The sequence below is a fragment of the Artibeus jamaicensis genome, unplaced genomic scaffold (genome assembly GCF_021234435.1).
Source record: "Artibeus jamaicensis isolate MK-2021 breed Jamaican fruit bat unplaced genomic scaffold, CSHL_Jam_final contig_518, whole genome shotgun sequence".
NCBI classification, from domain to species: domain Eukaryota; kingdom Metazoa; phylum Chordata; class Mammalia; order Chiroptera; family Phyllostomidae; genus Artibeus; species Artibeus jamaicensis.
This window is the reverse complement of record NW_026521870.1, coordinates 1,114,087-1,139,578: the sequence shown is the minus strand read 5'-3', so window position 1 is coordinate 1,139,578 and position 25,492 is coordinate 1,114,087. Positions and strand designations below refer to the sequence as shown.

At 37.3% G+C, this 25,492-nt stretch overlaps 1 protein-coding gene across 1 annotated transcript in view; it reads right to left on the bottom strand.

The window, feature by feature from the left end:
• Positions 1–25,492, bottom strand: part of RELN (reelin) — a 573,805-nt gene that overhangs the window by 197,441 nt on the left and 350,872 nt on the right. Inside the window, 1 exon segment of the mRNA XM_053668927.1 lies at positions 5,209–5,360. Within this exon segment, the coding sequence (XP_053524902.1) occupies positions 5,209–5,360 (152 nt within the window).

Here is a 25,492-nt window from a genome sequence, read left to right as displayed (position 1 = left end):
TAAACCTTTGTCTGAGGTACCATTGGCAAATATGTTTTCCCATATGGTTGGTTCATTTACACAATGGAATTCTATGCAGCAGAAAGAAAGTAGGAGCTCCTACCCTTTGCAACAGCATGGATGGAACTGAAGAGCATTATGCTAAGCAAAATAAGCCAGGTGGTGAAAGAAGAATACCACCTTTAACAGGAACCTAAACAACAAAATAATCAAACAAGCAAAATATAACCAAAGACAATAAAATAGAGAGCAGGCTGGAAGTGTCCAGAGGTGAGAGGGGAGAGAATTTCAGGGGGAAAGGGGAAGGGTTTACAGGAACAAGTATAAAAGACACATGGACAAAAACTAAGGGGGTTGGGAACGGCAGGGGGAGGGCTGAGTGGGTGGGCTGAGATGGAAGTAAAAGACAGAAAACTGTCATTGAACAACAATTAAAATAAAAATAAAGCTAGAATCTAATCACTGCAAGAAAGATCATAGTAACAGAAGTAACTTGGTTGGTGGTTTTTGTGAAGCATTGAAATCTGGCATGTTACAACTGCTAGACATGTATAACTTGGCATACGATAAAATTTTACTGATATAAATAAGCTGAACTGAGAATAGGAAGCCATATATGGTGACAACATAGACCTCATCCTGTAAAGAAAGTATGATTTTGACATCTGATATCATATTTTTTTAGCATTTCATTACATACTTTTATGTTATAGAGAATATAGCTAGTTAATTATCCCATGGCAGTCTGTTGGAAAAAGGTCTACATGAAAACTAAATTCCCATTTAAAAAATGTAACTTCCATATGGGGCACATATTAAAGATTTACCAAAAAAAAATACAATGTGAGAGGTTACAGGGATTGTAGGTTTAAAGCACCACACCCAAACATAGGAAGTGAACCCTCAGTTTTCTCTAATTTCATTAATTGGTTACTTATAAATCTTTTCTGCTGTCTTAAGAACAAACAGTTTGTGTACTGCACCTGCCTTTCAGAGAGAACTGAAGCACAAGTGGGAGCTCATTCAGCCCAGAATGACAGAGTAAGAGAGTCCAAAAGGAGCCAAGACTTTAAAACGATGACAGACTTTATCTGAAAGATTCCCTTTGGGGGCAATTTATCAATTCTGTGAAGTTTCAGTGACAGCAGCTCCTATAGAAAGATATGGATTCTCCAGCTTCATATGTTTTGATGTATTGTAGAAAGGTATGACTCAAGGGGCATTTTATACAGCAATTAAAGTACAGAAAATTTCAATAAAAACTAGATGGACAGTCAACTTTAAAATATTTAAAACCACATTTAAACTAGCTTTTAAGGTATTTATACTAGGAAAGTTAGTTTGTTATTTACTATGTGCAGGATATTGGGTTAGAAGGGGAAATAAGTCCTGACCACAAAAAAATTTGTAAGACTGATACACATGAAAGAATGTCGATTGTGTTGTGCTGTCTTAATTGAGGTCAAAATTCAAAGAAAAGAGATATAAGTGTTGGCCAAAAGAGCTGGGCATACAGGAGATGCTCAATAAATATTGTTGAATAAAGAATAAAGGAATGATGGATATTAGATTATTTTTGTCTTCACTGCATTCTGGCACTAAGAATAATGCTGGATACTGGCCTTCATTGGATTTGTGTCGAATAAGTGAATATACAGATGAAGGAAATAGACCTTGCACCAAATTCCAGAAGTGGTAGCCACAGTAGAAACTGGGAAGAACAAAGAGGCGGGGCCTAAAATGGAGGACTGTAATGTGATATAGATACACAATCAGCCACTAATTTTCTAAGAAGCCATAGTTAATGAAGGATCACTTATAAATTGTCTAGCATACCTTAAATCTCTTCCCATATTGCTTTCTTTTGCATCAGCTATTAAAGTTTTAAAGTCTTTTCTATAGCTCCAGTCTTATTTTACCCTACTGTCCTGCTTTCTCCTCAAAATCCATACCCTACTCTTCTGATTACTAATGAACTTCTTGAAGGCACAGTCCTCTTTCAGTGTTATGTGTCTTTATTTCTTTTTAACTCTGTGGCCTTTGGCTTCTGAGGCACCATATCATTGGGCATCACTGGTGGGCTCTCAGCTCTCCTCCAGGTTGACCTATCTCTATGGTGAACACCTACCTCCCTATAACCTTACCCTAAACCACTTTCTTCCCTTTCTCCATTAGGGGAGAATGACACCTTCCTCCTGCATTTCTTCATGTTCATTCTGTGTTCTTTGTCTACTCTTTTCCTCCCATGGACACCTAGATGAGTGTCCTCCCTAAGAATTTTTCATGTCCTTTGCTTACTTTGCCTTCTATTTGGGAGAACTCAGAGATTCCAGTGGCTCCACTTATCACCTGTATCAGACTATCAAATCTGATGCAGAGCCTGAGTAGAATCTCTACCTTCATATGGCCTTTCAGAAGCCTCTACCTCAAAATATCTAATATAATAAAAAGCTTCTACTCCACACTTGCTATTTATTTATTTACATTTTTGACATTTTCTATTTGGGAAATAACCCAATTCTTCTAGTCATCCAGGAGAGAAATCTATGTCCTCTCTAATACTGATGCCGTAACCCCACAGTTAATTGGGAGTGAACCTCAGTTGGTTCCTTTGTTTCGATTATTTATTCTTCATTCCATTCTTCACATTGTTACTGCCATCACTTCCATAATTCCTTTGTTTCTTGAACTAGTGCAGTAGCCTCCTAACTTAAGGATGTCAGAAAAAAGTACATTGCATGAACAGTATTTATACAAAAATTATTCACTGTTTATCTGAAATTCAAACTTAAATAGGCTGTCCTCCAAATCTGGCAAACCTACCCTGACTGGTCTCTTACCTTCTAATTTCTCATTGTTTCAGTTTTCACTACATACTCCTTCCAGAATTATTTATGTAAAACAGAGATGAAAATATACTACGGAACTGACAGGAATCATCTGATGGCTCCATGTGACCCAGAAAAAGAGAACCCAAACTTCTCAGTGTGACATTAAAGAAAGTATTTTCTCTGGCTCTAGTTTGCTTCTCTAGCTCCATTATGTATCTTTCCATTAATCTATATTAGGAAAATCACCCAGATCCAAACAAATGATATACTTTTATACTTGTGCTTTTTCTCAAAATGCTGGTTTAGATTCTAACTTCTCTCTTTAAATTTAAGTCATGTCCATCCTTCATGACCAAGTTCAAATGCTAGCTCCATGAAGCTTTACCCTAATCCTTCTACTGCAATTACCCAGAGCTTCCTCTGCACTTTCACAGCATTTTCATTCCATTATAGCCCACTGCATTCTCCCTTACAGTCCAGGTGTTACTTGTGGGCAAGAAATCTGTCTATAGTTTTTATAAAACCAAAGATATAGTGAGTCTTAACTATTTATTAGGTACTGCTTTGAGGACTTTTTATGTATGATCAACAACTCTGATTTATTTTATTTTTTTTAAATTTTTTTATTGATTATGCTGTTACAGTTGTTCTATTCCCCCTTTCATTCCCCTCCACCCTACCCCCCATCCCCACCATTACCCCCCTTTAGTTTATGACCATGTGTCTCAAGTCCTTTAGATTCTATATTTCCCATGCTATTCTTGCCCCCGCATCTATTTTCTATCTACTGTCTATGCTACTTATTTTCTCTGATTTAGGTACCATTTTCTCCAACTGTATTCTCCATATATCCTAGTTCAGTGCTCTATACATTCAATAGAAATTCATTAATTTTTAAAATTGAATGAAGATACTTTTATTGGGGATAATGTATCTTGGGCTCATTCAAATGAATTTTTACCTTATGGTCAATATTATTAATATTTTTATGGTCAATATTATTTTTATTGGTTCATTAATAATCTGCTTTTTTTTACCAGAAAGAATTAAAGATGCCTTAATCTCATATAAAGGTGGCAATATCTTATTGTAAAGGTACTGAATTGAATTGATATACTATGATTCATTACAAAAACAAAAATCAAGAATTCAAATACATTATGTCAAAATGTTTAAAAGGGAAAATACTTAAATTAGGCTGGCATATTAAGTGTTTATTAAAATTTTTTGGTGAGGAGAAGGCTTAAGGTTTCCCAGGAATCACTCTTAATAAAATGAGAGCCAGTTTAAATTTTAATTATTTAAAGGAAATGAGCACTAGGTCTTTAAATATACAAATAATTTCAGACTCAAGGTGAGGATATCCTCATGGTAGGAAGATTGCATTTTATACTTTGTATAACTTCTCTATCGTAAAAGAGATCATTACTGGATATGAGGAAGCATAGCACAGGTAATGTGTCTGAGAGCACTAAACACTCTGAAGTTCTCCGTGCTGCTCTAAGCTGTAGAAAGTAAGGAATGTGAGAGCAAGTAACAGCCAGTGCTTAAGCTAGCACTCGGGAGGCCTGTTTGTCCTGATGAACTGACATGTATACCAGTAAGATCAAAGGTTGACAATGTTTATTTCCTGTTTAACTTCCAGGTGTTGCCTGTGCTTTTCCAGTCACTCAACAAAAGAAGGCATGTGACAGCTACTCACAGTTCTGGAATGACATCCAGTGAAAGAATTTGTAACTGTGCTCTTGTTGGCTAAAATGATAAATTTGAGAGGTCAAAAATTTCAACCCCTTAAATCCTCCTTGAATACTGTTTTCAAACTTCTAACTATTTATATGCTCTACATAATTTGAAGAAAAACCTACATATCTTTATGGACACTTGTTTTTCTTTATGTGTTTGCCAATTTATTAGAAAGTAGACAATATTATTAAAGTACTATAAAATATTATAAACCTTTTTCTTTCTTAGCTTCCCATAAAAAAAAAGAATTACGCCCCATGAAAACAAATGACTCACCTGGAGCACTGGTTTTTGGAAGCTAGGATGTTGGACAAGGGAGTTACTTTGTTCTCAGTTCTTTCCCATTGTCTTTTCAGCTATGACCACAAAGGAAGTGGTGAGGAAGGGGTTATGGCATTTTGTCTTCAAGCCTAGTCATGGCATGCCAAAACTAGCTCTCTTACAGGAAGGTTCCAGTAGGGTTCATCTGAAGCAGGTGTGAGCACCACACACAGGCTTTTGCTCAACCAGTAGAACTCATATTTCCTGAATTTTCATTTTATATTGTAGAAAACAAACAATCTTACTTCCTCAGGAATAGGTGCTGGCCTAGGATTTGCCCTAGGTCAATGAAATTTGTTCAAAATGTACCTACCCATAACAAAGTAAAACCTCAGGTTCCCGTAACCAGTAGTATCCATGTAGGGGGTACATAATTTCCTCTCTCCATCTTTGAGGAAGACCATTGATAAACCCGATTCTATTGTTCCACATTCTGTACCAATGACAGCTCCCAAGATGTCCCATCTTAAAAAAGAGAGAGAGAATCCTTAAGAATTAGAATATTACATCAAATCTTTAAAAGTATAATTTTTATTTTAATGAAGAACAGAGTATTGAATAATTCTGAAACAAAAATGTGGCACTGCAGATTTTAGGTAATGAACAAACTTTTAAATGCACTCTATTCACAATTATGTTCTTTTCCATAAAAAGATAAATTTAATCAATATGTTGTATGTAGTGTTCACTAAGAGTGTTTATTCTCAAAGTACTTACCATTGAGGTGGGAAATAAACAAAGAAAACAGAAAATTATAAAAAAGCAGTATCATAATGTCATAAGTACTCATGTGGTGTTTTGCACATTAAAAAATAACTACAGAATGAAAAGATATAAAGGCTGGCAAAAAGGCTATGGAATTTAAACTGTCAAATAGGTATTTGTATATGTAGAAGAGAATAAAATATTTACTATTTAAAAATCTTGTTTCTCCTTAGTATTCATTTCTGGTCGTGTCTAATTTGGCTATTGTTAGTCACACAACTAACTTGCCTACACAAGGAGAAAACTGGGACACACAGAGGTAAGCAACTTGCCTAAGGCTAACCACCTATTTGATTCTAAAACTAAGATCTTCTGATTCTCAATTTTCTGTTAGTTTATTTATTTATTTTTATTTCACATTTTTTATTGTTGTGCAAGTATAGTTGTCTCCATTTTCTCTTCACCACTCCCCAAACTGCTGTTAGTTTAATAGTTACATTTCTAAAGAGAGTAGTGTGTCAGGATGATTATGTTGAAGTATTCCAGTTTATAATATATTTGTGACCTAAATGTTTAGAAAATGCCTATCATTTTATATTTTAATAGATTATATCAATCATTTAGGAGCACAGTAAATAACTTTTTGAGGAAGTTCTTAATAGTACTGGACAATTGTAAATTAACCAGGAAGCTCTCTTGACTCATACAAGAAAATTTCATACTGGTTCATTGACCTTTCACTTGCTCCATTATCCCAATTAAATCACTCAGCCTACTGATTCACAGAACAAGTTAAGGTTATAAGTGATGCATATGATGACTGCTTTTAGTCATCTATATACTTTAGACCATTTATAAAGTTACACATTAAATTAAAAAGATGGAATTGTCAAAGACTAAAAGAACCTTCCATTCAAGTGAGAAATGAGATTAGTAGTCCTCGTCTCTTAATTATTAGTTGTAAGTGAATAACTCCCCTAGATTAATCAAATGAATTATTTTCATGGCCTCTACCACAGAATTGTGTCAGATATGATTCAGACTGTATAGTTCTTTTCAATCTTTACTTTAAAGTCCAATATATTCTAATTTTACTCTACATTGACCTTTAATTTTCTGCTATTTATTGGAAGATTACCAAATGAAGTTATTTTCTTTGGAAACTCAAATATTTATAATCAAGTGAAATGAAAAGTTTAGTTCATTTTGAAGAGAAAGAAGCAGAGAGAAATCTGAAAATCACTTTGTATAAGTCTCATCACCTTGAATAAATTATCTTGCACTTATTAAAAATTCAGTAGGAGCCTGTTGTAGCACAAACTCATTTATTTATAAATTTGTAGAAGCACTGGCTTGAGCTTGGCTGAAGGCAAAGTGTCCTAGAGGGGATCTCAGATCTCCATCAACCACTGAGGGGTTTGGGGAGGGCCTTTCACTCTTGGACTTTACAGTTCTGATCCCTAGGGTTGCAAAATTGGTTAATTCCAGTTATAAAATGATATGATCTTTGACTCTCTCCTAATATAACAATTACATGAAGTGAAATGATAATTAAAACTTTGAGGCCAGCAGTGGTACTGGAGGAGCTTTATAATGCTAGTAATATCTAGGATGGCATGACAATTTCTCTGAAAAGGAACGTTAGTTCTATATGGTTTAAATTGTGTTTTCTCCAAGGAAATGTGGTTTTCTGTGAACTATATTTGAAGAAATGTCTGCCTGGGGGAGAGAGTTCTGTACAATATAGCACTTTACATTTATTCTTTGATGACTAATTCTAAAAATAAAGCCCCCAAATTATTTATTACAAATACAGTAGTATCTATTATTTATTACAGAGTGGGATGAGTTGGAACACAGAAAAATGTTTAATAATCAATAAAATGCCTTAAGGCAACTTTTTCCCTTAGAGGTAGCAAGATCACAATAATATTTAATTTATATTTTTTAAAACACAACTTTCTATTTTTTATGTCAAGAAAAATAAATATTTTTTGCATGCAAAAATAATTTTAAAAAATTTCTTCACTGGAAAATTGATGGCTTCCCTACCAACTCTTCTGGATGGTTTGAGAATAAAATTGTTTTAATTGGATCGAACTTTATTCCTTTTAAGAGTGATATTAGAGAATAGGACTTAAATGTTATTAACAAAAAAGAGAGATAAATATGTGAGGCAATGATGTGTCAATAAATGGTGGAAATTCTTTTACAATATATACATATACCAAATCACTGTGATGTATACTTTAAAGAGTCTACAATTTTGAATTTCTCAATAAAAACAAATAAGAGAGGCTTTTGGCCAAGAGGTAGGCATAGCTAGATATACTTTGCCTCCTCCCACAACCAAAGGAAGGACAGACCAATTTAAAAGCAAACCCCATCGCAATGCCAGAAAATCAAACTGTATGGAAGTCTGACAACCAAGTCATTAAAGAAGAAACATTCATCCACACTGGTAGGAGGGGCAGAGCTGGGCTAGGCAGTGGCTGGCAGTCCCTCAGTTATGTGCAGATAAACCCAGGAGGAACAACTGAGGAATGAGACAGACACTGAAATCCAGGATTCCAGCATGAGGAAATAAAGCCTCAAAACCTCTAACTGAAAAATCCTGTGGGGGTTGTGGCAGCAGGAGAAACTCCCAGCCTTAAAGAAGAATTATTGGAGAGACCTATGGATTTCTAGAATGCACAAAAAACTATCCACCCAGGATTCAGTAACAGAAAGGCTCAATTTGCTTGTGGGTAGTGAGGGGAAGTGACTGAAAGCAGGGTGAGAACCGAGCAAGTGGCATTGTTCCCTCTCTGACCCCTCCCCCACATACAGTGCCGCAACACAATGAAGTGGGTACCTGCCCTGGTGAATGCCTAAGGCTCCACCCGTTACAATGTAACAGGTAGGCTGAGACAAGGAAATATGGCACAAATGAAAGAACAGATCATAGCTCCAGAAAAATAACTAATCAATGAGGAAATAGCCAGCTTATCAGATGCAGAGTTCAAAAGACTGATGATCACAGAAATGGTTGAGCATGGTCACAAAATAGAGGAAGAAGTGAAGACTATGCAGAGTGAATTAAAAAAATATGCAGGGAATCAAAAGTGAAGGAAAGGAAACTGGGACTCAGGTCAATGATTTGGAGAAGGAAGAAATAAACATTCAACTGGAACAGAAGGAAGAAAGGATAATTCAAAAAAAATGAGGAAAGGCTTAGGAACCCCCAGGACAACTCTACACATTCCAGCATCTGAATCATAGGGGTGCCAGAAGGAGAAGAGGAAGAGCAAGAATTGAAAAGGTATTTGAAAAAAATAATGGAGAACTTCCCCAACCTGGCAAAGGAAATAGACTTCCAGAAAGTCCAGGAAGCTCAGAGAGTCCCAAAGTTGGACTCAAGGAAGCACACAACAAGGTACATCATAATTACATTACCCATGACTAAAGATATGGAGAGAATCTTAAAAGCAGCAAGAGAAAAAGAGACAGTTACCTACTAAGGAGTGCCCATAACACTATCAGCTGAATTCTCAAAAGAGACCTTGCAGGCAAGAAGGGACTGGAAGGAAGTATTCCTAGTCATGAAAGGCAAGGCAGGACCTATATCCAAGATTACTCTATCCAGCAAAGCTATCATTTAAAATGGAAGGGCAGACCAAGTGCTTCCCAGATAAGGCCAAGTTAAAGGAGTCCATCAACACCAAGCCCTTATTATATGAAATGTTAAAAGGACTTATCTAAGAGAAAGAAGATCAAAACTATGAATGGTAAAATGACAACAAACTCACAACTATCAACATCTGAACCTAAAAAAAAAAAAAACCCAACCAAACTAAAAAAACTAAGCAAACAACTAGAAACAGGAACAGAATGGAGAGTATAGCAGTGGGGAGGGGAATGATGGGGGGGAAATTACAGGGAATAAGAAGCATTAATAGTAGGTACAAAATAGACAGTGGGAGGTTAGAAATAGTACAAGAAATGGAGAAGCCAAAGAACTTGTATGTACAACCCATGGGCATGAACTAAGGGGGGAGGGGAGGCGTGCTGGTCAGAGGGGGGGTGCAGGGTGGAGGAATATAAAGGGGAGAAAAAAATTGGACAACTGTAATAGCATAATAGAATATTCTTTAAAAATAAAAAATAAATCATATGTCAATTTAATTATATCAATAAAGCTAAAATTAAACAAAAAATTCCTTCATGAGCTTAAAATAGGTATCATATATATTCTTTAAAGGGAAACTTGGCAGTGACTACCAAAATAAAGATTACATATGTACATATATATGTATATGTACACATACATAACTGATTCTCCAATTTTCCCTTTATAAATTTGTCTTTCAGAAATACTTTAACAACTATGCAAAATTTTTTATTATAATTTTCTTTGTCTATTAATAGGGGTCAATATATATACAAAATTTACATATATACATGAACACTTTAACAGTAGGACATGAGATTTGCATAGGGACTTTGATTTTTAGTTTAAACATTTGCTTTGAAATAATCAAATATTATTCAAATAAAAAGAATTTTAAAAGCCATTTAATTTATATGTATCATAATTCAGAATGAAAACCTAAATGATATCATTATAGTTTGATGAAAATATTAAGAATGTTAAGGGGGAAAAAGGGGAGGGTTTTTGAGGAGCAAGTGTGAAAGACACAGGGATGAGGACTAGGGGGGGAGGAAGTGGGAGGGAGGTGGGGAGATGGGGCAGGAGGGGCTGGGATGGGAGAAATAGACAAAAAACTGTACTTGAAAAATAACTAAATAAAAAAAAACAATGTCAAAATATACAAAGAACTTACACGACTCCACTATAAGAAGACAACCAACCCAATTAAAAAATGGGAAAAGGACTTGAACAGACACTTGTCCAAGGAGGACACACAGAACATCCAGAGACACATGAAGAGATGCTCAATATCATTAGCTATCAGAGAGATGCAATTTAAAACCACAATGAGATACCACTTTACACCAGTCAGGATGGCTATCATAAACAAAGCAACTAACAACAAATGTTGGAGAGGTTGTGGGGAAAAGGGGACCTTAGTTCACTGTTGGTGGGATTGCGGGCTGGTACGACCATTATGGAAAACAGTATGGAATTTTCTCAGAAAAATAAAAATCGACCTGCCTTTTGACCCATCAATTCCACTGCTAGGATTATATCCTAAGAATCCTAAAACATCAATTTCAAAGAACCTATGCACCACAATGTTCATAGCAGCACAATTTACAATAGCCAAGAGTTGGTAGCAACCTAGGTGCCTGACAGTAAATGAATGGATCAAAAAATTGTGATACATATACACAATGGAATTCTATGCAGCAGAGAGAAAGAAAGAGCTACTACCCTTTGCAACAACATGGATGGAACTGGAAAGCATTATGCTGAGTGAAATAGGCCAGGGGTTGAAAGACAAATACCATATGATCTCACCTTTAACAGGAAGCTAAAAAACAAAACAAATAAGCAAGCAGAAAAAAAACAAAGACACTGAAATAGAGAACAAGGGGACAGTGACCAGAGCGGAGAGGAAAAGGAATTTAAGGGGAAAAAGGGAGAGGGATTTGGAGGAACAAATAGGAAGGACACAGGAACGAGAACTAAGGCGGGTGGAAATGGGAGGGAGGTGGGGAGCAAGGGGTGGGGAGGCTGGGATGGGAGAAATAGACCAAAAACTGTACTTGACAAATAACTAAATAAAATTTAAAAAAAAAGAATGTTAACATAGGCAATAAAGGTTTTATATTTATTCAGATTATTTCCTACTATTATTGGCATAAAGGGTTCTAAAGGTAGTGGAACATTTTACATTACCTATGAAAAAATGTTTTATTATAAATTCGAGTTGGCAACCAATTGGCAGTTTATAATAAACTGCTTTATTATAAATCAATTGGCAATCTTAGGTTTGAACTAAAATATAGAATAAAGCCTGGCTATATGATACCATATTTGCCAAATTCATAGCTCTTTAATCTGCTATGAATTCTCTGAGATTAAATAAATGCATTATATCCATAAGGTCTGTATTTGGGATGAATTCTCTGATATTTAATAAGGGATGTACTAGAGGTAAAAACCCTTCCACATTAATTTATATTCATGAGGTTTATCACCAATATGAGTCCTGTGATGTCTAGCAAGATGTGTACATTGACTGAAGGCTTCTCCACATCCATTACATTTAGAGGTTTTCCCTCTATCAGGACAGCTTGGAGGAAGGTAAAAAATGAACTCTATTTGAAAGCTTCCCTGAATGTACTGATTGCATTTCAAAAAGTTATGTTCTTCTTTTGGTTCTCCTCTATTTCATTTAAGTTAATTTTATTTTAGGGTTTATATTACACACCTTATGTTTCTTACACTCTCTCTAGATTAACATTAATAAAAATATTGGCTTTAGAATGGTAAACAGCATTCAGCTTCCTTACCAATAAGACAGAAATATGACCTACTCTGGAGAATGTTTACAGAAAATAATTTATTGCCTGGGACATTATACTAGCAATCACTGTTAGTTTTCTTTTCTTCCCCTCTGTAAACTGTAGTGCTATTTTAAAAATAATATTATAAGTGAAAGCAGAAATTAAGATGAATTTCTAAGATATAATAAGTGTATGTTTTTCATACTAGAATAAGCAGAGAAATAATCCTGGGCAAAGTTGCAGTACAGTATGTAAAGTGTTTTTGCTTAATATCTTTAAGCAAGGAGATACTTAGTTGAAAGTTTGGATTTTATCTATCTGTGGGTCTTCTGTATTGAGATTTGGGTCACAATCTATCTGGGCTGCTACATTTATCACAAATTTATCTGCCTGTCAAAGTGGGTTTTGCTTTAATAAAAATAAACATGTCTATTAAAAAGAAGACCCATTTAATATAATTTTAATTTAGACTGGCAAACTATTTTCAATTCGCTTACCCTGAATTATAAGCTTAAATAAAATCCCTCTTTAGCTCTATAAGTATTTTGTAAAAAACATTCTAATCAGGGGTAGCATAATTCTGGGTAGGACAGAGGGAATAATTTATAGAAAATAATAAGAAAATGCTCAAACTGTTCTAAAGAGTTGTAAATTTAAAGCCTATTTTACACTGAAAAGGCTATAATGGACACTGCTCTCCTTGGTCTATATACAGTTTTAATTTTCAATGGTTATATGTAAGATTCTTTGGTACTATCTCTCTAGAACAAGGAATACAATATAAAATTATTTTATATTACTTTTTTTCTTAATTTTATTAGAGAGCATTCAATTTTAAGAAAGACATTTTGTCCCACTTTGCAAGCAATGTCTTTAAAATATATAACTAACTAATATTTTACATTTTGGTCTCTTTATTAAATCACCTATCAGACATAAAGTTACACCTGGCCTGAGGGAACCATTGTCTGTGCTAAAATTTTCCCCATAATTTTAGATTAGTTATTTTAAAATACATTTCTTGAAAGAGCTTCTTCAGAGAAAATTTATAAAGTGGCTCCCTTAATAGAATATGGATGGTAGTAGAATGGGACCACAAGACTGGAAGTTGGAGGGAATTGGAAATAAGTTAGCAGTTCAGAGATTACTCTCTGACCATTTGAAAAGAGCAAGGCTAAGATGAGAAAGGAAATTTGGTCCTAGGATAAATTATGTTTTCCTCTTTGTCATCTTTTCTATGTGTTGCTGGTGTGTTAAAATTCTAAGTATTCTTTCACATATGCAAAATATTTGCCACTGCTAGCTTTTTATTTTTATGTTTTATTTAGGGAAAGACTTCATAGAAGTGATGGCTATGGCCTGAGAAAAGACATTTGAATAAGTCATTCTAAAAAAGTACAGTTGGAAATATTTTTTAAAGTTTATTATTATTAAGTATATTTTATTTTATTTTACTTATTTTTTCTCAATAATTTTATTTAGTTATTTTTCAAGTACAGTTTTTTGCCTGTTTCTCCCATCTCAGCCCACCCCCACCCCATGCTCCCCACCTCCCTCCCATTTCCACCCCCCCACCCAGTTCTCATCCCTGTGTCCTTCATATTTGCTTCTCCAAATCCCTCCCCTTTTTCCCCCTTAAATTCCCTTCCCTTTCCCCTCTGGTCATTGTCCCCTTGTTCTCTATTTCAGTGTCTTTGTTTTTATTCTGCTTGCTTGTTTGTTTTGTTGTTTAGCTTCCTGTTAAAGGTGAGATCATATGGTATTTGTCTTTCAACCCCTGGCCTATTTCACTCAGCATAATGCTTTCCAGTTCCATCCATGTTGTTGCAAAGGGTAGTAGCTCCTTCTTTCTCTCTGCTGCATAGAATTCCATTGTGTATATGTACCACAGTTTTTTGATCCATTCATTTACTGACGGGCACCTTGGTTGCTTCTAACTCTTGGCTATTGTAAATTGTGCTGCTATGAACATTGTGGTGCATAGGTTCTTAAGTATATTTTATTGATTATGCTATTACAATAGTCCCACTTGTTTCCCCGTTTGTCTGCTTCCACCAGATACCCCCATTCCCTCCACTAATTCCCCCTTAGTTCATGTCCATGGGTCATACATATAAGTTATTTGGCTTCTCCATTTCCTATACTATTCTTAACACTCCTCTGTTTATTATTATTATTTTTAATTGTTACCCAAAGATATGTCTTTAAAAAACTGATTTGGAGAGAGAGAGGAAGGGAATGGATTGGGGGGGGAGACAAAGACACACACACACACACACACACACACACAGAAACATTGATGTGAGACAGAAACATCACATCCATCTGTTGCCTCCTACACTTACAATAACTGTAGATCACACCCCCAACATAGATATGTGTCCTGACTGGGAATTGAACCTGCAAAATTTTGGTGTATGGGATGACATTCCAACCAAGACACCCAGCCAGGGCTTTTTGAAGTTTAAAGAAAGAAATTCTATTTGTTTTTTTATAATGATAACAATATTCTAATTATTGAAAAATTGGGAAATATAAAAACTAGAGGAAAAAAATCACCCATAATCATAACTACTCCAGAGACAAAAACAAATATTTTAGTATATTTTATTCTTATATTTTTATATGTCTATTTCCAGAGAGTTGTAATAATACTGTGTAAATGTTTTTGTATTGTGCCCTTTTTCACTTCCATTAATAATATACATGCTTTCCAGGTTATCATTAACACCTTATAACAGGCCATATAATATATATTTTTTAAAGATTTTATTTATTTATCTTTAGAGGTGAAGGGAAGGAGAGAGGGAGAGAAGTATCAATGTATGGTTGCCTCTCATGCATCCCCCTCTGGGAACTGACCTACACCCCAGGCATGTGCTCTGACTGGGAATCGAACTGTGATCCTCTGGTTCAGGCCATATAATATTCTATTACGTCTATGACAAGCTATAGTTAGTCATTATTCTATTGTTGAATTCAAAACATAGTAATAGATAATTATATTATTTGGCCTACTCTGTGGGCCTGAGGAATTAAATTTTCAGTTTCCTATATGCTTCTGTATGTGTTTTAGAGTACAGACAAGCTATTCTTCCTAAGGTATCAGAGTTTTGTTCTTCACATAAACTCCTGGATATTCAGAATTATCTTGTGGCCAGTGTTGATCATGTGAATTACCAAGGAAGGAATATGGAAAACAAAGACATATTGAAGAAGTGGGCATATGGACATTTTGGTGCCAGTAACCTACTCTGATATTTTCAACAGAAAAATCTTATCACTGGCTAACGTTGTCCCAGGATGTCAGGCATCAAATTACTTGAGAAGAATTCAGATTTCATCCTCTTTTTCTATATGACTTCAGTAAAGAAGGTCCTCTCAGATAGGGAGCCAGTGGCTATATTTTGGAAACTCATATGGACAGCTGGTTTGTAGAGGGGAAAGGGGTCATTAACCAATTCAAGAATGGCAGTGCCAAGGGCAAACATGTGTAAATGTACTGCAAATTCAAAAAGGGTCTAGAATGCATCTAACTAATCATATAGAGCTGTTTTTATTTGAAAACAAACACTGTTTATATGTTTTAAAGATAAACATAATTTGCTTAAATAGAAAGCAATGTTGAAGAGGGGTTCCAAGAGGGCTGCAGAGTAGCTGAAAGCTCTGCCCACTTGCTCCCAGCCCTGGGCTGGTCTTGCAGCTCAACTACAGAGCAATCAACTCAAAAGTCCAGATGAGTGTGAGCGAGAGCAAGAGTGAGCAAGTGTGAGCATGGAGTGTGTGTGTGTGTGTGTGTGTGTGTGTGTGTGAGTATGCACGTCTGCAAGGGCACTCAGGGGCAGGTGGCTAGAGCTCTTCTGGTGGAGCCTCTGCCACTGCCGCCCAGCCCAGTGTATCTGGCTATACAGATTTTGAGCAGGAGCTAATTTGAGGAAATTACAATATCCTTCTTGGGAAGAAGCCACCAGAGTGGCCACACCTTGCTGCCCAAACTTGTCTCTGTGCCCTCTAACCCGGGCAGGGCCATGCACCTTGACGGCCACTGGGAGCCAGAGTCTGTGGGCTGTGGCACAACCCAGAGGGGCTGTTACCTCTCAGGCCCTGGATGCTGATGAAACTGTGAATGAGGAGGCTGTGGTTTGGCTGAGGAGCTGGGAGAACTGGGGGAAGAGAAAGGGGGCTGGGGTGGCACTGGCTGCAGGGACCATGGAGGGAGTGCAGCAGTGGGAGCCCAAGGTTGAGACTCATTGGAGGGAGTGGCATGAGCGCCCTGCCACCATCTAGTCTTATAATTTTGCTGCTGGACACTTCCCTTCCTTTACCCACCCTATCAGGAAGATATGAGACTTGAAAGAAGATGATGTATATAGGATATAATCTACGGATTTGGAAGAGCGGGGGAGAGGCATTGGTGTGAGATAGAATCATCAAGAGTGGGCTGAGAAGGGCAGGGGAGAGCAATGGAGGAAAAATGGGGACAACTGTAATTGAACAACAATTAAAAATTTAAAAAAGAGGGGAGCATCAATAAGTGGCCTCTTGTATGAGCCCTGACAAGATGCAACCCACACCTAGAAGCCCATTCAATGCAGAGACAGTCCTGTTAGGTGTTGAGCCCCTTAGTTAGCCAGACAGGGGAAAGTTCCCATCAATCAATGGGTGAATAAAAGTCAGGACTCAAATACAATAGGAGAGTCCACAAAATCCACACAAAGGACATTACTAGAACGTCTAGACCAAAAGATCAAGGATTCTGCACCATGGCTACTCTCTGCTCTGCAGAGATGAAAACTGCTGGGGAAAAAAGCACCACCTCTTCTTTTTTTAAATTCCTTTTTTCCTTTTCCTCAAAGGGGCAGAGCATGGGTTTTGTGTTTGTAGCTACCTACCTTGGGCCCCAGCAAGGGTAGGGTGGTGTGGACTAGAGTTGTGTGAGGTGAGTCTGGAGTGGGAGGCACTGAGGAGAGTAAGCAGAGCAGCAGTGGGATTTGGGGGGCCCAGATGTACCTGAGCTCCACAGCAGCCATCGTTCTTTAGAAGACCTAGTTTTTCCCAGGGGAAAATGAATTACCTTACCCTGTGGGAAATCGCTCCCCACACTCCCTGGGAATCCCCTCCCCACAACCTCTGAAATCCTGTTTGCCTCACTCAGCAACTCCTTTTTTGGCATTTAAAAATTTTTATTTGTTCTTTTCTTTCCTTTTTTTTCTCCCACCCTACATCCTAACCCTTGCTGAGGAGAAAGCATAGACTCAGGGTCATCAGAGACTGGTGGTATGTGCAGCCAATCCATACCATACACTATCCTGGGAAACAGATTGGTGTTTTCCCCTCATGGGAGAGCCACAGAAATACCCTTCTGGCATGCAGCAGACCCAAAATTGGTGTTCTGGAAGCCTACTAGGGTCCCAAGTACAGGGAAATATCCCAGACAGACTCAGACTAGCGGCTCAGAAGAAGGGGAACACACATACCATCTTCCCTGAAGTCTGAAAGGCACCTGCTATGGTAGATCCAGAAACCACAGCCCCCTGTTTCCACCAGAAGCTCTCTCAGAAATAGTCAGGTTTGTGACTAGTCCAAGATTGACAGCAGGCCAGCAGGCAGAGACAGGCAGAGGTGGACCCTGTGGTGACTTGGGACATTTGCTAACACACCTCTGGATCCAGTGCTGATAAATGCTAGCTTTTCAGAGCAGCTTGGCCCACCCTGGGGGCAGCCATACCCAGAAAAATCAGCCACAAACAGTAGATCACCTGCAGATTAGAAAAGACAGCCAAGGGCCAGATGTGGACAGCATCTGACACTGGCTTACAGCAGTCACACACCAGAGTGATACATTAAAGAAAGAAAATTACAGGCCAATATCTCAGATGAACAAATGCTAAAATCCTCAACAAAGTACTTGCAAACTGGATCCAACAATACATTAAAAACATCGTACACCATGAACAAATGGGATTTATTCCATGCATGCAAGGATGGTACAATATTTGCAAATCAATAAATGTGATACATCACATAAACAAAATGAAAGACAAAAGTCACATGATTTTATCAATGGAGGCAAAAAAAAAACATCTGATAAAATCCAGCACCCATTTATGATAAAAAGAATCAGCAAAGTGGGAACAGAGCGAGCATACTTCAATACAATAAAGGCCATATGTGAAAAACTTACTGCCAACATCATCCTCAATGGGAAAAACCTAAAAGCATTTCCCTCAAGATCAGGAATACAAGAGTGCCTGCTTTCACCAATCTTATTCAGTATAGAACTGGAGGTCCTAGCCTCAGCAATCAGACAAGATGAAGAAATAAAAAGCATCCAGATTTGAAAGGAGGAAGTAAAACTGTCATTAATTGAAGATGACATGATAGTGTACATAGAAAACCTTATTAACTCCACCAAAAAACTACTCGACCTAATAAGTGAATCCCACTAAGTAGCAGGATACAAAGTAAATTATTCAAGATTTAATGGCATTTTTGTATACTAACAATGAACTATTAGAAAGAGAAACTAAGAAAAAATCCTATTTACTATTGCAACAAAATAATAAGGTACCTAGCAATAAATTTAGCCAACAAGGTAAAAGACCTATGCTCAGATAACCAAAGAACGGTAGAGAAAGAAATTGAGGAAGATACAAATAAATAGAAGCATATACCCTGTGTTCATGCACTGCAAGAATAACATCATTAAAGTGTCCATACTACCCAAAGCAAGTTACAGATTCAGTGCAATTCATATTAAAATGATCTTAATCACTAACCAATGGCATATTTCACAGATCTAGAATAAATACTTCAAAAATTTATATGGAACCAAAAAAGACCCTGAATAGCCATGGCAATCAAGAGAAAGAAGGTCAAAGTTGGAGGGATCACAATACCTGATATCAAATGATACTACAAGGCCACTGTAGTAAAAACATTCTGGTACTGGCATAAGAACAGGTACATAGATCAATGGAACCAAACAGAGAGCCCAAAAATAAACCCATGTCTCTATGGTCAATTAATATTTGACAAATGGGGCACAGACATACAATAGAGTAAATATAGCCTCTTCAATAAATGGTGTTGGGAGAACTGAACTAGCACATAAAAATAAATGAAACTAGACCACCAACTTACACCATATACCAGAATAAACTCAAAATGGATAAAAGACTTAAACATGAATTGCCACACCATAAAAGTCCTAGAGAAGAACACAGGCAGTGAAATTCAGGATATCTCATGTAGCAATATTTTTGTCACTGTATCTCCTAGGGCAAGGGAAATAGAGGGGAAAAAAACTAAACAAGTGGGACTACAACAAATTAAAAGCTTTTGCATGGCTAAAGAAACTATAAGCAAAATGAAAAGGGAACTAGCTATATAGGAGCACATTTGCCGATGATACATCAGACAAGGGTTTAATCTCCAGAATATATGAAGAACTCATATGACTCAACAGCAGGAAGACAAACGATTCAATTAAAAAATGGGAAAAGGACCTGAATAGACACTTCTCAAAGGGGGGCATACAGAGGGCCCATAGGCATATGAAAAAATGTGCAATATCACTAGCCATCAGAGATGCAAATTAAAACCACAATGAGATTATCACCTCACACCTGTCAGAATGGCTATTATTCATAAATCAGTAAACAATGAGTACTGGTGTGGATGTGGAGAAAAGGGAACCCTAGTGCAATGTTCATGGGAATGCAGACTGGTGCAGCCACTATGAAAAACAGTATGGAATTTCCTAAAAAAAATAAAAATGGAATTACTTTTCGACCCAGCAATTCCACTGCTGGGAATATACACTAAGAATTCTGAGACATCAATTCAAAAGAATTTATGCACCCCTATGGTCACAGCAGCACAATTTACAATAGCCAAGTGTTGGAAACAGCCTAAATGTCCATCAGTAGATGAACAGATTAAAAAACTACAGCACATTTATACAGTGGAATACTATCCAGCACAAATAAAGGAGATGGAATTCCTACACTTTGTGACAGCATGGATGGAACTGAAGACTGTTATGCTCAGTGAAATAAGCCAGTTGGTGAAAGACAAATACCATATGATCTCACTTATATGAGCAATCTAATGAGCACAATAAACTAATGAGTAAAACACAACCAGAGACATGGGAACAGGGACAGACTGACAACTGCCAGAGGAAAGGGGTTGGGAGAGAATGGTGGAAAGAAAATGAAGGGGTTGGTCAGAGAACATGTACGAATGACCCATAGACATGGGCAATGGTGTGGGGAGAGACTGTGGGAGCAGTGGTGGGGGTTGGGACTGGACAGAGGAGGGCAAAGGGGGAAATTGAGACAACTGTAATAGAATAAACAAGAATAAAAAGATACGTAAAAAATAAATCAATGTTAGAACCCAAGTCAAAAGCAAAACAGAACAATTTAGAAGTAGTATGTGTCTTTTAAGAGCTTGCAACAAGTTTACTATAATCCAGAGTAAACCTTCGTGGTTTTAATAGATACCCACTTATCATTTTAACTAGTGTACTTGTCTTTTTTCTTAATGACTTATTTCTTTGGTTTATTTAGGGACTTTAATGGCCCATTTAATTTTGTTTGTGTTTCCTTTATATCTCATTAATGAATATGAACTAACTTTCTTGAGCACTTTTCTGGTCACGTCCCATTACTGACAGTAATTAGAGCTGTAATAACAACTAATGTTTAAGGTTTCTTTTTTTAAAAAAATATTTTATTTATTCATCTTTAGAGGGGAAGGAAAGGAGAGAGGGAGAGAAACATCAATGTATGGTTGCCTTTTGTGCATCCCCTGCTGGGAACTGGCCTGCAGGGAACTGGTCTGCAACCCAGGCATGTGCCCTGATTGGGAATTAAACTGCGATTGTCTGGTTTGCAGGCCCGCTCTAGGCCAGGGCTAAGGTTTCTTTTGCTAGTTTATTATGTGCCATGTGTTGTGCAAAGTGCTATAATATATTGTTGCATAAAATGCCCCTTTATATGGAATAAATTTTATTTAATCTGATTTAAATATCTGATTTTAATATGCCTCCTTGCTTCTTTTGTTGCATTTGCTTGGAATATTAGTTTCTCTTCTTTGACTTTCGACTTCTTGTGTTACTTTGGTTTGGGTCTCTCATAAGTAGATAATATATAGCTGATTTTAAAAAACTTACTGTGAGAATCTCATTTAGTAAATGAATACAACTCACACAAATGTATTGTTACCAATATGTTTATACTGATTCCTGCCAAATTGTTTTGCTTCCTATTCACTCTGTTATTTATTTACTTTGTTTCACTTTCATGAAATTTGCTGGACTAAGTCCTCTGTTCTGTGTTAACCTAATGTTTTTGAAGTTCTATAACCTGTTGGCTTTTCTGATTTTTTCAACACACATATTTACATGTACAGTTTTGTATTAACATTACAAATTAACCAAGATGTCTATCCTCACTACAGGCAAGTTAAGAACTCTGGCAGTTCTTTTTATTTCCTTATTCTCCCTCTCTTTTTGTCAGTCTCTCTTTGTACCTCTCAGTTGGGCTTAATTCCAAATTTTTATTAAAATTTTTCAGTAACAAGAAGGTGAAGGGATTAACCAAAAAAAACCACACATCCGTAACACAAAGACACAGAAGGCAGTGTGGTGACAGCCAGAGTGAGGGGGTTGGAGGCAGGTGGAGGTGGGCAAAGGGGGACAAGCTGCAGGCGGGGAGAGAAAATCTTTGCTTGGGGTGATGGGCACACGATGAAGTGAGCAGATGATGTTTTGTTGAGTTGTACACTTGAAGCTTATATGGTTTTGTGAACCAGTGTCTCCCCAATATATCCAACTCACGAAAACAAACAACCCCCCCACACAAATGTTTATTTAGACTGAACTACAAACTTCAATTTTTTACTTGGTTATTACTCTTTTTCTGACTCTCTCATCTTCCTCTCGGGTTAACTTCCAGGCATACACACATCTTCTAGCAATTCTTCCACAGGGTAAACTTTCTGAACCTTGCACCTCTGAAAAGGCTGTTATTTTCCCTGAAAAGAACAATATTTCTCCAGAGACTTTTATGTCCCAAATATTTTCCTCTCAGACATGAAAATAACTGTTTCATTTTTTAAAACTTATGCTTAGTGCTACAAAGGAAAGTACAATGAATCTCAGCTAGAAGCTTTTAGGGCTTCCTCTGTTATTTTCTCCCAGATGCTCTAGGACTGGGAATTTTCCCACTCATTTTGCTGAATGTTTTGATTCAGAGTTTTTTTCTTTCTTCCTCTTTTGTAAATTTCAGGAACTTTTCTTCAATAATAAATATTTGTTGAGTATTTCATTCAATATATTCCCTCTGACCTCTCCTTCTGGAAGTCCTATCATTTCTAATGTTAGAATTCCTATTATTTTAACTTTTAATGCACCCTGCTCATCACTTACATCTCTTTTTCTTACATCTAATGACCTTAGTTTTGGAAATGTATCAAGACTCACATGTCCAACTCATTAGTTTGCTCTTCACTTATGCCTATACTGATATTGAAGGGGAGAAAGTTCTTCAAGTTTGTTTTCTCACATATTTTTTATTTCATTACAAAATCTGTTTTAATTTCACAAACACAGTATGCTCTCTGATTCCTCTGAGGATAGTAATTATACTCCTTATAAAGTGTCCATTTGTTTAGTGTTTTACTTCCATTTCCTCGGCTCTCGGTTCTTTAGTTTGATGTTTATTATGGAGTTGATTTTACTCAGATTTGATAATTCCAGATCATTTGTTTAAATTTTTTTCTACTATTCTCTCTTAGTTTTGGGTACATAAATGGCCACCAACAGGGAGGGTAAGATGAGCCCTTGGCTGTGGACAACCACAGTGGCTCCTCATCCCTTTGAGGTTTCCAGTCTTCTGGCATTGCCCTGCTTCTCCTTTCCAAACGTCCACATTCACTGCTTGTTCATAGGGGCAGACCTGTGCTGGAAAGTGGGTGTAGGGAGGGACCATCTACTTGGCAGGGCCTACAGCAGCACCTCAGATTCCCATCCAGCATCACTGATCTGGAGCAGCACTGGGGCACTTTTTCTAGTGTCTTTTTCGACATGCATTTCGGGCTACAGTTTCTTCGTTCCATCAAATTCCTTCCTCCTCTCTATTTTTTTGTGTGTAATCCTTAATTTCTTTTTAAAATATATTTTATTGATCATGCCATTATAGTTGTCCCATTTCCCCTCTTCATTCCCCTACACCCTGCACACCCTCCCCCCATATTTGTCCCCTTTAGTTCATGTCCAGGTGTCGTAAGTTCTTTAGCTTCTACATTTCCCACACTACTCTTGCCCTCCCCCTGTCTATTTTCTCCCCACCATCTGTGCTACTTATTCTCTGTACCTTCTCCCCATCTCTCCTCCCCCCACTCCCCTGCTGCTCACCCTCCATATGATCTCCATTACTGTGGCTCCGCTCTTGTTTTAGCTGTCTGCTTAGTTTGCTTTTATTTTAGGCATGGTTGTTAATAACTGAGTTTGCTGTCCTTTCATTGTTCATAGTTTTGATCTTGTTTTTCTTAGATAAGTCCCTTTAAGATTTCATATAATAAAGGCTTGGTGATGATGAACTCCTTGAATTTGATCTTATCTGAGAAGCACTTTAACTGCCCTTCCATTCTGAATGAAAGTTTTGCTGGATAGAGTAATCTTGTATGTAGGTCCTTGCATTTCATGACTTAAAATACTTTCCAGCCCTTTCTTGCCTGTAAGGTCTCTTTTGAGAAATCAGCTGACAGTCTGATGGGAACTCCTTGGTAGGTGACTGTCCCCTTATCTCTTGCCGCTTCTAGGATTCTCTCCTTCATTTGAATCTTGGGTAATGTAATTATGATGTGCCTTGGTATGTTCTTCCTTGGGTTCACCTTCTTTGGGACTCTCTGAGCTTCCTGGGCTTTCTGGAAGTCTATTTCCTTTGCCAGATTGGGGAAGCTCTCTTTTATTATTTGTTCAAACAAGTTTTCCACTGTTGCTCTTCCTCTTCCCCTTCTGGTGCCCCTATAATTGGGATGTTGGAATGTTTAAAGATGTCCTGGAGGTTCCTAAGTCTCTCCTCATTTTCTTGAATTCTTGTTTCTTCATTCTTTTCTGTTTGGTTGCTTCTTTCTTCCTTCTGGTCCACTCCATTAATTTGAGTCCCAGTTTTCTTCCCATCACTATTGTTTCCCTGTGCATTTTCTTTCATTTCACTTAATATAGCCTTCACTTTTTTTCATCTAATTTGTGACCAAAACCAACCAGTCCTGTGAGCACCCTGATCACTAGTGTTTTGAACTATGCATCTGATAGGTTGGCTGTCTCTTGGTTGCTTAAAAGTATTGGCTCTGGGGCTTTGATTTGTTCTTCCATTTGAGCCATATTTTTTTTTGTCTGGTTATGCCTGTTACATATGAGGGGCATAGCCTTAGGTGTTCCCCAGGGCAGGGAAACCCAGTTGCTGTGTTGTAATGCTGTGTGTGGGGACAGGGTCTGAGAGGGAACAGTGGTGCTTGCTCCACTCTTTCAGATTTCAGTTCCCTCTGCCACTTCCCACAAGCAAACTGGGCCCTTCTGGTGCTGGTTCCCAGGTGGGTGGGCTAGTGTATGTTCTAGTACCCTGTGGGTCTCTCCAACAAACTCTCCTGTGAGGCTGGGAGTCTCTCCAGGTACCTCAACTCCCACAAGTTTTTTCAATTGGTGCTTTTAGGCTTTATTTTCTGTCACTTGAGCCCTGGGTTGCATGGTCCATCTTGCTGCCTATTTTTTGCCTGGTTTATCTGTGCATGAATGTGTGTCTGAGGTCAGCCAACCACCTTGCGTGCATCACTGGGTCTGCTCGTTTCCTCTCTGCGCCCGGGTCTGCCAACCACTGCTTTTTCCTGCCTCAACCCCTCTCCACTTGCTGCCGACCTTGCCCCTCTTACCAGCCTGGATGAATGGTTCTTTGTTGTCAGACTTCAGTACAGTTGTCAGACTTCAGTACAGTTCAATTTTCTGTATGTTTGGTTGTATTTTTGTTTCTAAATCTTTGTTGTCCTTAAATTTGGTTGTGCGAGGAGGCACAGTATGCCTCCATCTTGGCCAGAAGTCTAATCTTTAATTTCTAATCCAATTAGGTCACACTTTCTTGCTTTATAGAGTTATTATAAATTCATTCGCTCATTTTCTGTAATTTCTAAGCATTGGGGCAGGTGGGGAAGACTGGAACATGCTGTCTTTGTTCAAATAATCTAATATCCATTGCATTTGTGGAGTTGTTCTTTAACATGAATACTCTGATGACATCAATAAAAAGATATTTTAAAAAGAAACCTGAATAGTAAAAACATATAACGTTTCCATTTGGGCTGAATGACTGTATAAAAATTCCATATTACAGCAATGCATTTTTCTTTTCTTTTCTTTTACTAAATATATTTTA